This window comes from Ipomoea nil, unplaced genomic scaffold (assembly GCF_001879475.1).
Source record: "Ipomoea nil cultivar Tokyo-kokei standard unplaced genomic scaffold, Asagao_1.1 scaffold0925, whole genome shotgun sequence".
NCBI classification, from domain to species: Eukaryota; Viridiplantae; Streptophyta; class Magnoliopsida; order Solanales; family Convolvulaceae; genus Ipomoea; species Ipomoea nil.
Window position 1 is genome coordinate 187,595 of NW_017617353.1, and position 16,021 is coordinate 203,615.

At 30.5% G+C, this 16,021-nt stretch overlaps 1 protein-coding gene and 1 long non-coding RNA gene across 2 annotated transcripts; both read right to left on the bottom strand.

Annotated features, from left to right (window-relative positions):
- Window positions 1-5,547: 5,547 nt before the first annotated feature.
- On the bottom strand, window positions 5,548-7,700 carry LOC109179471 (protein FAR1-RELATED SEQUENCE 5-like). The gene is made up of 4 exons (XM_019328958.1): window positions 7,610-7,700; window positions 6,617-7,226; window positions 6,161-6,376; window positions 5,548-5,899 (listed from the first exon to the last, which is right to left on the bottom strand). Exons 1-4 carry the CDS (start codon window positions 7,698-7,700, stop codon window positions 5,548-5,550), a joined length of 1,269 nt encoding a protein of 422 aa, XP_019184503.1.
- A 4,205-nt stretch (window positions 7,701-11,905) lies between these two features.
- On the bottom strand, window positions 11,906-13,753 carry LOC109179477. Its single transcript, XR_002053908.1, has 3 exons — window positions 13,678-13,753; window positions 13,460-13,580; window positions 11,906-11,959 (listed from the first exon to the last, which is right to left on the bottom strand). It is a non-coding gene; the product is annotated as an uncharacterized LOC109179477 (long non-coding RNA).
- Window positions 13,754-16,021: the final 2,268 nt, after the last annotated feature.

The window sequence follows — 16,021 nt, forward strand, 5'->3', positions numbered from 1 at the left end:
TTTTAATAACTTTATGTGTATTCTACTGTGTCATCCTAAACATTAACTGATACTGATTTTGAATGGTTTATCTTTTTTTTTTTCTTCTTCTTTTTGTTTTGTTTCTCTATTTGAAGCTGGCATACCTAGACAAAATGCAGGTTAGAGGAGAGATAGTCAGAAAGAAAATTCCCACCATCACTTCATGGACTTCAAGTGATTTGAGAGCAAGGGTCAAGGTTGAAAGAGACATAGGCGGCTTTGGAAAGGGCAAAGTCGTTGAATATATCCAAGATGCACATCAGCCACCACCTCCTGAACTGCCACCGCCCCGTGAACTGCCACAAGGTCAAGAAGTTGAAAAGGTCACCACCGCATTGAAAAAGATGACCACAAGCATTATGGAGTTCGGTGAGGTCATGGCAGGTGTTGGGACGAACACCTCTGTTGTTGAGATTATAAAAAATGTGTTCAACAACTTATCCGCCACTGCCGACCTCACCCCAAGCCCGAATCCAACCCCACCGGAGAGCTTGCTGAGAGATGATGATATCTACAACCAACCCAGTTTCTTGGATGCGGTTTCTGAACTTAAAGCGGCATTCCTAGCAACATTGAAGAACATGACAACCGCTGACATACCTGCACCAACTTTAATCTCCTGACGCCAACTGGCCGTGATGCTACTCCTGAAGAAGCCCCAAGAAATGCAACTCCACCTAAAACAACACCACCTCCGCCCGAACCCACATCTGAACCCCGAGCAGCAACTCTATCAGCATCACCCACCACACCACCACCACAAACAACGGAAGGAAATACAGCAGCAGCAGCAGTTACCCCAATTGCAACACTCTTGGAGCAGCTCGTTGATGACATGACTGATGGTTCACCCCAATCACTACCAGCAACTGAACAGAAAACTCCAGAACAAATTGAGTTTGATAGGTAAAACTCACTTATCACTTAACAGTATCCTTATGTGTGTTTATCCTTGTTAATTATTTAATCATGCTGTTATGCCTACTGTTTAACATGTTAAAACATGTTTCTAATTACTTTTCTGTCTCTACAAAGCATCATGGCTGAATCTGAAGATGATGTTGAAGATGTCAATGTCCGGAAAAGGCCACATCGAAAGTTCAAGAACCTCCCTCTGGCTTGTCGATCCCCGTACTGGACAAGCAACATTTCAAAACTCAAGAATGTTTCCGCCAGGGAAAAACTGATCTCGGACTATGCGTTCCTGCCAGCAGATGAAACTGACTACCCTTCTTAGTATGTATTTCATTTATAACTTGTTATAACAGATGTTTTCAGTTGATATACCACATTATGTGTATTCCTGATATATGTTATGTGTATTCTTTCATAATATTATGTACATTGGTGTTCTCAGTTGATATACCACATTATGTGTATTCCTGATATATGTTATGTGTATTCATGATATATGTTATGTGTATTCATTCATAATATTATGTACATTGGTGTTCATGATAATCATTATTCTTGTATTTCAAAATTATGTGTATCCTGGTTATATGTTATGTGTATTACTTCATGACATTATGTACATTATACATTTACATTATGGGAAACAGTAGATTACTTTAAATTGTGAAGTGTTTATTTTGTAATATCAACTTCTTTTGTTTATTTCCAGTGAAATGTTGTTTTCTGCCCATGATCTGTTTGCAACGAGGGAGGACATTGCAACATTGGCAAGTGGGCAACTAGCTACAAATATCCTGCAAATCTGGGCACACAGATTGACAGTGCTTGATATGAAAAGAGCAATTGATCAACCAAAAAGGATCTCCTTCTCGGAAGCTGCTTACGTAAGTACACATCTAGAACTAAGCATTTATTAAAACAATGTACTATATGACACACAACCTCTTCTTTACAGATGACGCTTGAAAATGTTGAAATAAAAGCTAGGAATATGGATATTAGTGACTTATGTACAAATATTGACTACCAATTGAGGAGGACTGCAATTGATATAACAGATGCAAGTCTTGTAAGTAAAACAATATATATATATATATATATATATATGAATTATAAGATTATTGAATTTATGTCTGTATTTGACTCAGTTTGTTAAATACCTTTTGATTATTCATTTCAGGTTTTCTTTACAATCTTGAGGCACAATCACTACTACTTAATGTGCTTTAACATCCCCAAGTCAAGACTTCAGATCATTGATAACAAGCTAATGCCCAAGGGAATACCAAGTACGAACAGATATGAGAATTGCCCGGCTAAGTTGGTAAGATAAACTAATACTCCTATTTAATATCTATACCCTATAGTTTAATATTTACATTACTTAAATTAATTAAACACTACAATTACTATAATGTGCAGAAAACAGCTTTCTACAAATACCTCCAATCGAAGAAAAACTCCCTTGCAAGGAAAGTGAAGAATATCGAAGTTGAGTGCATTCACATGCCATGGCAGGATGAAGAGAACACAACAGATTGTGGTGTGTATTGCATGCGCCACATGGAAACTTACAAAGGGACTGAGGTAGACAAGTGGGAAACTGGTTTCATAGGGGGTGATAGTGATGTAAGTAATAATCAACTTTGTTCTACATTACACATGTTATCTCTTGTTTCTTCTAATTTTAACATCTATCTTTTGTTTATTATAGGCTGCTTTCATTACATCGCTTAGAGCAAAATATGCAGCAAACATCCTCATGTGGAAGAACAACGAATACATGGAAACAGTCATGCACTCAGCAAGAGACAACTACAAGAAATCGAAGTGAAACTACTAACAAGAATCTGTAAAAAGCAATTCTGCTAATCCAAGCTCAGACTTACTTATATTTTTGGTTCAATTTTTGGAAGTTTCAGTTGATAAACAATTATCAGAAATTTGTATATGCTCCTTTTGGTAATACAATCTAATGTTTACTTGTATTCTATATTTTTCATATACCCTGATATAGTTTTGTGCATAATCAATGCATATACTACACAAACTATGAACTATCAAAAAATGTACATAATCATATGAAGTAATACACATAACCCATATAATGAATACACATAAACTTTCAAAACAGTGCACATACTACTAAAAAAAGTCTAACAAATATTTTGTTTCGGCTAATTGACGAGCTGTCGTAGGCCCCCAAATTAAAACCTTACAAACGTAGTAGCGGGAGTAAGGATCGATCCCACGAGGAGTAACTAGTTTAACTTTTGTGCTCAAATTAAAGGTAGGGGGTTTGGAATATATCGAGAATAAAGATAAAATAAAAGAGAATTTAAATAAACAAGAAATTTAATTGAACGAATAAAGCAATGAAAATAATATATCGAAAACACTTATAATAAGAAACCTTGGTTAGTAAAGATCCACCACCGGAATTCAACACTGATCATTGATTAATAAAGTAATTAATATGCAATTGAATATTTGTCGTGAAATTATTTCATTTCTGTTTTCCCTTAGTTGTAGGTAAATAAAGCACAAGCGATTTAATTACCCCTAACTACTAAATAACCTAAGACAAGCGCTATAGATTTAATTTAATAGCAGCAATAGGAACTAGGAAAATCGACAAACTAAATAACACAAACACAATCGGTTGCATTTAATTTAGGAAAAATATTCTACCCGAGACCAATTATCACTAAGCCGTCAATAATTAACCTCAGTTGCTACTGAATATTAGAATAATTTGTAGCACAACATTATCTAATATAGCAAATAATTATATCAAGTAAATAACTAGTAGGCCTCCCCAGCAATTAAATGATACAACTATTCAAATAACTTAGAAGAATATTTAATACCCAAATGCATAAAAATTATATAATAAAAATAAATAAATAACCTTACAGCGTTATGAACTCCGGGACTTCAATTCACTAAACCAACTAGAAATTAACCACAAATGGACATTGATAATAATCTCAACGAATACTATAGAGGAGGAAAGAATGAACATTTTTTCAATACTACTCTATCATCTATTTATAGTATCCTCAAAATAGGATTAATCTTTTTTCTACCATTGAATTTCTATTTTTGCGCTGATGAAGTTCCGTTGCGGTCGTTCTTGCCGCAAGAATTGGTCCACTGCACGAAGGCTTTCCGTTGCGCTCGTTCTCTATGTTGTTTTGAGAATTTATTTTTCTCGCTAATGTTGCTGCACCAAGTGTGCTGCAAGGAAGAGAAACAAAACAAATATAAAGTAAAGTTTTAATATATTACCTGCATGCATGCTTAAGTAGATTTAAGTTGGAAATTTATTTAAATAATATATAAATATATCATGCATATATATGTATATACTAGTACGTAACATGAACTAATTATAAATTATATATATAAATATATTATATATTATATATAAAAAGAACTAATTATTAGATAATATTAAATAATTAATGCAAAATTATTATGAAGATGTACCTAAAATATGAGTATAAAATATGTCTATCACTAATATATACAATCAAACATCCTACTGAATATAATCCATGTACATAATACACATAGGACCAAGCATATCATTTCCCTATACTGATAACTGCAAATCTAAAAAAGAAATGTACATAAATATATAAAAGTAATTAACAGAGATAAAAATGTACATAATCATATGAAGTAATACACATAAAGTATATAATGAATACACATAAAGTATATAATGAATACACATAAACTTTTAAAACAGCACATATCATAATAAATGTCTATTTTATTACTGCTGAGTTATATGATTTAACATCGTTCTGTACGTGATACATATAACTACGATGATTAACACTAACATATGCTTTAATTATCCTCCATGCTTGACATTGTGCTAACGTGACAAAAACTAGAACCTCCGGAACTTGGGTGGACAAGATATCCATCACTTGCAATATTTAAAATATCATCCTCAACTTGAGACTGAACAACAGATTTTATTTTGGAAGCAACCATATTTGCAAGATGCTTCCGTCCCCTTGTTTTGTTATATTTCTTTGAAATAACGCTGCTCACCCTCCTATTCCGCAACCCTTTCGTCCGCCTAGTAGATGGATCCTTTATAACACCACTTGGCGATCCTATGTCACAATCTTCAAATAAACTGCCACCACATTCAGCTTCAAGTCTTCTCTTTGCATCAGCAATTGCTTATTCACAAATCTTCCGTCCTTCGATATTTTCCTGACTGTAAACAGCAAGCCTATGAAATTTCCTAATGATTTCTAATAACTAAACAGAAGATGCACCATTACCACTGTCAACTCTAGACATTATATCAAAATTATCAACTTCAACAACTTTTTTAGTCCACCTCTTCAAAATATACTTCTCGGGGACTTCAGAAACACAATGCACATTTATAATGCGTAAACAATGACAACACAAAATTCCCAATTCAGTAAACAACTTGCAACTACATCCAATGTCCATTTGTCTACTATTAAAGATCACTTCATGCCTAATAATATCAACATCAGGCCTCCAAACATGATACTTATACACACCATCTTCCAACATCACACACTCTTGATAGCATGATCCACCTTTCAAAAATTATTCTTCAAACAAATAGTATATCTCAATTGTATAAATTTTCCTAGCATGCAACAGAATCTTAACATTATCCATCACCATTGTGGGTACACCTTGTGAACACCGAACATCTTCCCCATTCTCTCTACTTCTCCACTCTGATATGACCCCAACAAATGAGTTATAAAAATCACACAAACCAGATGTCTTGGACAACCTTCTAGAAATAGAGTGATTTGTGGTCTCACTCCTTTGAGAAGATAAAATCCCACCCGAAAAATAATCTTTATTAAATGCAGGAAACCATTTTTCTCTACACCCATACAACTTTTCAATCCAATGATTATTGTGACATTTATATGTTGTAACCATCCTGAAATAACATGCCATAGATATATTAAAGTAAACCTACAAGCATGTCAGGATATCACATACAGAACAGACTAATGTACATAATCTTATACATGAATACACATAAACTATCAAATAGATACACATAAACTTGATCCAAAAAATTAATTCTGTATTCTGTATAATATAATCTACAAATATTCATTCAATGATAATCCAATATAAACTAATAATAAAAACAAAAACAAAAAAAAAAATAACGAAGCATACATCAGACACGTACCTTGTCCAGTAAAATTCAAACTCTGCCTCTGTATCCGTATACTTCAACAAGCAATTGAATATATCTAGGAAATCTTTTTGATTTCTTAATCCTTTAATGTGCTTTTTTGAGTTCTCGCCAATATGCCATATACATAGCCGATGTCGTGAACTTGGAAAAACTTGAACAATTGCAGCAGCCATAGCAGCACATTGATCAGTCATTATGCTTTGTGGACTTTTGTAATCCATAGATCTCAAAAATGTCTTAAACAACTATACAAATGACTCAATCTTCTCATTCATCAAAAAACCGCATCCAAACATAACATTCATGCAATGGTGATTCATGCCAACAAAAGGTCCACAAATCATGTCATATTTGTTAGTACGATATGTTGTATCGTGAACTAACAAGTCCCCAAACAAATCATAATCTCTCCTCATTCGTCCATCCCTCCAAAAAAAACTACACAACCTTGACTCCAAATCCACCTCAAAATCAAAGTAAAAATCCCTTTCACTTGACTGCCTCCGTTTGAATATTTCAATCAATGTGTTTGAATCGGTACCATGCAATCTATTCAATGCATCGGTACATAGAGAGTTATATGCATCCCTACTTGTAAAACCAACAAGTGGTGATCCCCCTGATTGTGTTTTAAGGAATCTTACACCATCTGCAACAGACACACCACTGCTCTTCAAATCAGTAAGATAGGATATATGATTCCTAGACACCATCTTATGTGACCTTAGAAGGTAACTCTTGCTTGGTGGAACCAATTCATGATTATGCAACTTCTCATGCTTCGAAACAATCCACATCCCATTCTCATGTAAATCGAATTGGACATATGCACCACAACCTGTACGACCATCAATTTTAGAATAACACCCTTTTCCTGTACTCCTTTTAAATCCATCCTTCGAACAATGGAACATCTTCGTCTTCATTGTTTTTGTAGCAGAAGAATATCTTTGCTTACCCCTCCTCACACTAAAACCTACTCTAAAATCATAATCATTATACATGTCATATGATTCATCAACCGAACACACTGACATCCCTACCAAATCCTGATCAGCTGCAAATCACATACAGTTTAACTACCCATACTGAAAATGTACATAATCCATAACTACAATACACATAAATATATAGCACAATACACATAATCATTAAAATACATAAAACATATATCCCATACTGTTAATGTACATAATCCATAACTACAATACACATACACATATGGCACAATACACATAATCATAAAAACGAACAAATCAAACCATATAATACACGTAAAACCTCCCTGAATCAACATCTTCAAATCAAATCATTCTAACATCCAAAACAACCACAATCAAACAACAATTCTATATCAATTCTTATATAATTCAACGGCGAGTACAATATATACATCAAACAAAAATACAAAATAAAATCTTAAAAATCAAATATTAATACCTGGATTAGCATCCTCTGTATCTACCACTCCAACAGGATCAGTTGTATGCTCTGTCTCCGCCACATCCTGCTGCGCAATCGAATCATACATGACTTACATCCAACAATTGCAGAATACGGCGCAAATCGAACAATCAGATCACTCTCGTGTTCTCTAATCCAAGATGCATGATCGGCACGACGACACCATCTCTTTAGAGCCCCTCTCTCACTTCCCTCTTCTTACCAATTAACGGCGTTAACAGAATAATAAAAAAAAGTCTGTTACGTAACAATTCCATATGGCGTCATTTTGATGCTGGGCGCACATAGAGCTATATGCCGGGGTGTATGGTATAAATTGCCTATTTTTACCTAATTTCCGTTTCATTTTTAAATGATGTATAATATTTTTATTGAAATATTTCCATTATATTTTTAATTTACCTTTATATTATTTAAACTTTAAAATATGCATTTCCTATTGATGATGTAGAATAATATTGAAATATTTTCGTCTAATTTTTAATTTTTGTTCTTTTTTTTTTTATAATTAAAATGCAATGATCATGACAATTTCTTTTTTTCATTCTAGTCAATTAGAAATATTATTGTTACCAATTAAGCTTTATTAATTTTTTACTATTTAATTAATATTCATATTAATTTAGGTGGGAATGTTGAAAATGAGAATTTTACTTTTATTAATAGTATAGATAGATTAATTTCATTTTGAAATCATTGGTTCACATATTTGAATTATTTATTTTTTTCATTAATTATTTGCATGGTAAACATAAATGATATTGCAATAATTAATTTATGATATTTATCAAAGTGTATCTTTTTTAAAATATAAAACTTTCACATGTTTATGGGTTGAAATTTTTTTTAATTATTTTTGTTTTAAAATATTTTCCAGCAACCAAAACACTCCATTAATCTCCCATCAAAAACTGATAAAGAAAAATTATTTTATTAAGAAAATTAAAGCTAATTAAATTAAATATAATCATGATATATTTATTTGTAACTGTATATTAATTTTATTTTGAAATTATTGGTTCACATATTTGAATTATTTATTTTTTCTTTAATTATTCTCATTGTAAATATAAATGATATTGCAATAATTAATTTATGATATTGATCAAATTGTATCTTTTTTTTTTAAATATAAAATTTTCTCATGTTTAGGGGTTAAATAATATTTTAAAATTATTTTGAATACATATTATACATTAAGTATGTGTGTGTATATATATATATATATATATATATATATATATATATATATACACACACACACACACACACACACACACACACACACACACACATTTTTAATTCTATATTGATAAGCATAGTCTGTGTATATACTTTAAGAAAATATTCATTATTGAAAATGAGATATAATTTAAAAAGTAAATTATTAATTAGATTACCTAATATAATTGTCTAACTAATTGATTCAATGCTACTATGTATAATTCATATACTTGAAGCTTGTTAAAGCAAAATACCTATTAATTGTCTTAATAATAATTAAGATAATTTTTAGTCAATCAATATTCAATAGTACTAAAAGTATTACTTTGAATTTTTATAAATAAGATATGATATTATTAAACCAAAATAGTTAAAAATATGTGTCCATAGTACAAAAGATTTTATAATAGTAATTTTTATTGCCTAATAGAATTTGTCAACTATTAAACATTATTTATGGAAGATTTTACTTTTATTAATAGTATAGATATAGAGTGGTGTAAATAATAATTAATAAATTATTATTTCCTTATAAAATTAAACCGAAATTATAGTATAGATATAGATTGATGTAAATTATTATTTCCTTATAATATCACTGGCTTGAATTACACATTATTGAAAATCTCTTTTTAGATGACATTGGTAGTAGTAACAGAATTTTGTCCATTCTCGTGTAGAGTTAAAACCTTCAGGCCATCAGGATGGGTGACTCGGGAAAAAGTCACGTACAATTGATCGTGATTAAAGACTGGTTTTTTAAGTAATAACCCAATGTGAGTTAGTGTTTGACCCTGACTTTTGTTGACAGTCATGGTATATGCGAGCATCAACAGGAATTGTTTATGCTAGAACTTGAAGGGCAATCTCGTATCAAAAGGGGTAAGAGACATTTTAATGGAAGATTTTACTTTTATTAATAGTATACATATAGATTGGTGTAAATTATTATTTACTTTTATTATATTAATATTAAATTAATAGTATAGATGGATTAATTTCATTTTGAAATCATTGCTTCACATATTTGAATTATTTATTTTTTCTTTAATTATTATAAACAGAAATGATATTGTACTAATTAATTTATGATATTTATCAATTTGTATTTTTTTAAAAAAATATAAGATTTACACATGTTATTAAGGGTTAAAAATATTTTAAAATTATTTATTATTAGTAAGTATTTTTATTTTTAAAATATTTTTCGGCAACATAAACACTCCTTTAGTCCCCCATACAAAACTGATAAAGAAAAGTCATTTCATTAAAAAAAATTAAAACTAATTAAAGTAAATCTAATCATGCTATATTTATTTGTGATTGTATATTAATTTCATTTTGAAATCATTGGTTCACATATTTGGATTATTTATTTTTTTTCTTTAATTATTATAAACAGAAATGACTTTGTACCAATTTATGACATTTATCCAATTGTATTTTTTAAAAATATAGTGTTTTACTCGTTCGTTGCATGAAAAATTTTTGTTATTAAGAATTTAAAATTGAAAATAGACAAAAATGAAAAGACGTTAAACTGTACAATATAATAATATAGTTAGACACTTTTACATATTTGGTCAAGTATCTATTTTCATAACATACAAAATTTAAATTTTGTATGGTTAATAGAATCTCTAATCAATACATATTTAGATAAATTTATAGAAAAAATTCACATAATTAAGTTGATTTATTCCCGGGTTGGACTTCCATTTGGAAGGTTGTGAATTCGAGCCTCAGTGGAGGCGTTATTGGCTCTTTGTGTTTCAGTAGGTTGAGAAAGTATATGAACAGATACTACAATGTAATAGAGTCAGTAACATTCAAAAAAAAAACTAACAAAATTATATATACTTAGAAATTAATAAAAAAATTTAAATTTTAAATTTTGTATGAGTAAACTTAAACTCTAATCAGATGCATTTCCTTATATGATTGTATAATAGATTGTATATACATATAATATTTATTAATATGTATATAATGTATAAAAGATTTTGTATAATATATAATGTAGATAAATTTTGTACTATTGATTTTGTATAAATAAGATATAATATTATTAAACCGAAATAATTAAAAATAATGTATCCATAGTACAAAAGATTTTATAATGCTAATTTTTATTATCTAATAGAATTTGTCAATTATTAAAATTATTTATGGTGATTATGCTAAATTTACAACATCAAATAATATCTCAAAATCAACTTAGTAATTAAAACTGAAATTAGTATACAACAATATTTTCCTCAAAATAACAAATAATTAAACTTTATTCCTTCTCAACTTGTTCATCCCGAATTCGTATCCATGTTCACCTGCATAAATAATTTTACACAAAAACAGAATGTAGACAAAAATTAGCATAAGCTAAGTAAGTTTCACTTCACCCCGTAAAATAATGGTTTGAATTTTTTATATTTTCAAAACTCATATAATTTCATCCTTTTCTAAAATACATGTGGAGTTATACATTTTCTTGTATGGAGAATAAATAGTTATTTATGGAGAAGTAACCAATTTTGTTGAAATCCACTTTAAAACTGGACTAAAACCTATGTGCACACCCAGAAGATTTCAAGCCACTGGGTAATATATGATCCAAGTAGTTAAGTTTTCCTACCTACTACCACTCAAACAATTTGAAAACTGAATCATAACTTATGTGATACACTCTCATGTGATTCCAAGCCCAATCTATCATTATAATAAAGCACTAAGTTTCTGCCTATGCCAAAATCCCGCCCAATGAAAACGACGCCGTTTGATGGCCTGAGAAAAAGTTGTTATTAATCGCGTGCAATTAAATACAGCCGGCTACTTTTTTGCAATACCAACAAAAAAAAATATTAAATAGAATTCTAATTATTACAGACTTCTAACGAGAGTGTTAATTATAATGATAGATGCTTTGAAAATCGATTTCTCCATAAACATTTAAATGTAGCCGCAACATGCTCTTGAAAACTGAAAGGTTGACAGTCCCCTTTAGTCTTCCCAGATTTTGAAATCCATTGATTTATACTCTCTATATAAGCCTGTGTCGATGGAGAATTTCCCTCCAAACTTCAGAATATATTCAGTTCGTATCACCTGCATTTTACAAAAAATACTCCCAAACTTTCAGCAACTAAACAATGCCAATGTATGTTCCAGTAAAAGGCATTGGCCCGCTTGATAGGGAGAAAGCAATAAGAGTGAAGTGTGTTAGATGCTACGAAATAGCCGAGAACAGAGGGTCCACCGAGATCAAGAGTTGAGAAGTTTTGGTCTGTGATAAAGAGGTATTTTCGTGTCATTCTTATGATTTTATTTAACTGTTTAAGCTTTTGGCTTTATAATCATTCCAATGCAATACACATGTCTTATTTATTTCACTAAACCTACTTGCAGGGTACTTTCATACATTTGAATATGCAAAACAGTGATGTCCAGAAATATAAGAATGTGTTCATAGAAGGGAAGCTCTATTCTGTAAAAAAATTTTTGGTTTTCACCCACTATTATACTTTCAAAACTTGTGATCACGAATATATGATTAGGTTAAACTATAAGACTCAAGTAAAGGCCATCAAATCGAAATGTTTTCCTAATAAGATGTTTCAGCTCAAAAACTATGACTCTTTGAAAGACCCTACTCAAGTGAATGACAAGGTGTTGTTTGGCAAGTATATAGTTCATGCTTTTGCTATTTTTAAGTTTTCTATTTATGTATTTTGTCTACTATTCATTTTTTTTTTATTTTACAGATTTAATAGGCAGGGTTGTCGAGATCCATGCTCCTGTGGACAAAATAATAGGAGGCAGACCAGCAAAACTTCTTGATTTCAAAATGGCGGATAATCAGTAAGTTTTCTACTAACAACTATGTGCCTATATTTTTAATCATTAAATTATTTCTAACATAATTGCCTATAGGGGAAATACATTACCGTGCACTGTTTGGGACAATCATGTTGCTTCTATGGTACCATATTATGATTCTGGTATTCAAGAACCCCTAATTTTGGTTCTTCAACTTTGTCGGGCAAAAGTGGTGAATGGTAAGTTATGCCATTGCATTATTCTTTTGATTTTTATCTAGGTTTTCCAACAATCATTAACATGTATGATTCTAATAGGTGAAATCAGAATTACTAGCTGCTATGATGCTACCCAACTTCATTTGAATGGACCTTATCAGGAATTTGCTGATTTTAAATCTCAGTAAGTGCCTTAAATAACATGTGCTTTATAATGTGTTATACTGTTTACTGTCTATATTTTAAATACCATGTCAGTGCCTTTTTTGATTTTAAACTTTATCTACTGACTACATTTAAAATAGCATTGCATTTATAATGTTATCTACTCTATACATTTTAAATAGCATGGATTTTAGTATGTTATCTACTGTCTACTGTATACATTTTAAATAGCATGCATTTTAAATTTCATTAAGTGCCTTTTCAGTTTTTAGATGTTATCTATTGTCTACATTTTACAACTCAACACATAACAATGCATGAGACAACAATGAATCTACTGTATCTATTATTTATAACACTTATTCATAACATGCAATGGATTCATATAATTTACTGTTTTTGTTACCTGTAGGTTAAGTGCATCACACAACCCTTTACGCAGTATCAGCACTGCAACTGTGCTTTCTCAATCCCAAGGAATTGATGACTTCACCAGTGGTGCTTTGACTGTAACTCCAGTTGCTGATCTGTTGAAAAAGAAACAGGTTATACTCTGAAATTTTTGATATCATTAATACAGTCAAGTAAGATCAGTAATTATTTGTCATTATAATACATACTAACCAAGTTACATTTCCTATGGCAGAATGGGGAATTCTATGTTCCTGCTGAAATAGTGGGAATTGAAGGGTCATTTGGATGGATGTACATCTCATGCATGTCACCAGGATGTAACAGGAAACTGTCTGGCCAAGTAGGTGATTTCAGTTGTACACACTGTAATAAGAAGTATCAAGAAGGCATGGCAAGGTATAGAGTGAAAGTGATTGTTCTTGATAAAGGTCAAAAAGATGCTCCCTTCCTTTTGTGGGATAGGGAGTGTTCTGAATTAGTTGGTATCCCAGCACACAGTTTGTACCTCAAGTATAATAAGGTAAAGTTTCATAAAACACTATAATTTAATACCTTAATAGCAGCTGTGTTAATCTATTTGACCTCTAAGTATGCTATTTTGTTTATTTTAGGTTTCAGACATTCCAGCAGAATTGGAATCCTTAGTTGGTATGCGAATGATATTTAAGATATCATTAAAGATGGAGTTCATGAAGGGAGCTAATTCAGCCTACAATGTGATGAGAGTACTAAGGGATGAAGTGTTAGTCTCTGCCTATTGTTCTAACCTTATTGAAGACCAAGAGAAGGACTTGATGACAAAAATGATAGATGAGGACGAGGAAGAAGATGAGGAATCTGATCAGGTTCTTATTTTTAATAAAGTATACACTATACTTACATTTTAAAGTCTTCTTATGATATGTGTTTGACTAAATAAACTTTTCATGTATATAGGAGGCTTCAAATGGAGAGAATGAGGTCAACAGCCCCTTGAGTATACAGCACTCTCAAAGTGTAGACCTTGAGACTGATGATTCTAATGGTGTGAAGAGATCGCTTCTGGATCAATTTTCCTCCTCAAGGAAGAAGGGGAAAAATGTTGTTGTTAAAAAGGAAAAAGTTTAAGATCTTGGATACTACAGACTGTTACCACATGTTTTGTGGTTTTACTGTTTTGAAACTAATGTTTTGGCCTGCACACTATCTATTTTCATTTCTAAAACAATGTCAGTTTGTTTCTATATGAACATTTGTATTCAGTTTGACTATTTTCCTTTTTGGTTTATCTATGCTTAATTTTATTACACTGTTTATTTCTTTATTTGGTTAGATATATGAAACTGTATGCAGGGGAAGAATTAAGTTACCAAGCAAGCAATCTAACAAGCAACTAAAGACAAGGAAGCAAACACAGTCCCAATCAGGTCAAGAATGAAGCACAACAAACCACTGTACCAGAAAAGCTTTTAAACTAATTTACTTCTACATATGTGATAAATCTATAGTCATGTACTGATTCTGTAATTTATTGTAATATAGATTGTAATAAAACTATTTATTTGCACTATATACATTCTTCTATATTACTTTCAGACTCAAAACAATTTCAATAGAATCATTACCAAACTAACCAGAAAGTAACTTGGAAAACATGTATTCAATCAAACACACTAATGATGTTAATAAAAAAAAAAAAAACTAAATTTGAAATTAATCACATATAGATTGAGTGAAAGGATAGTCCTACATAAATTAGGTTCTAACCAAAATAATACATTTAACAGATTAGTTAGATAGTCCTATATTCTGCACTTTGAAAGTGAAAAGTGTATACAAATTTGATTTGACTTTGTCAATTCAAAAAGCAAATAGTCAATGATAGCACTAAATCAATTAAACCCAAATATATCAACTAAAATAAATCCAGATATAGCTTTGGTGAATTTCAATTATCATTAACTTTGGTTAAGTTAAATATAAATTAGACTTTAAGGTCAAAATTGTATCAAAATTATTCAAATGATCACAGTATAAGTACATATTACTATATAATAGAATATGTAGAGTAAATTGTTTTGAATAAAGTCTAATTTATTAAGGTTAACAGTAGACAAAAGGTTAACAGTAGAAAAAAATATTTACAAACTTAAAAATATAGTGTTGGAAGTAGCTGTGAACAATGTAATTAAACAATCATATGTACTTCAAAAATGAACTTTGACTTCGTCAATTCAAAAAGGATTATATTTTCGCTTTCTGAAAATCCTATATAATTGTGATTGTTGTAAATAAATACAAAACCTTATCATATGAGAATTCATTAGTAATATACGATTAAAAAGTAAAAAAATGTAGGAATGAAACTTTTATACATGTTTTACAAAATGTGATACATCTTTGAGCCTATAAAGTACCAGAAAAAGCTAACAACGCTTTTTAGCACATTACAAAATAAAACCGTAAAAATTATAATTGACCAAATATTTTTCATGTCAATTTGTCTAAAAAGTACACAATACAGTACTATTTCTGATCTCAACGGATCTAAGATTTAAACATTTAAAATCTACAA

What these genes read in the sequence shown, in the direction of transcription:
- LOC109179471 (XM_019328958.1), bottom strand. Translation starts at nt 7,700, where the DNA reads ATGTATGATTCGATTGCGCAGCAGGATGTGGCGGAGACAGAGCATACA. An exon ending in TACAGAGGATGCTAATCCAG is followed by an intron (nt 7,227 to 7,609) that starts GTATTAATATTT and finishes TGTGATTTGCAG; the next exon opens with CTGATCAGGATTTGGTAGGG. An exon ending in GAGGTGGATTTGGAGTCAAG is followed by an intron (nt 6,377 to 6,616) that starts GTTGTGTAGTTT and finishes GGATTACAAAAG; the next exon opens with TCCACAAAGCATAATGACTG.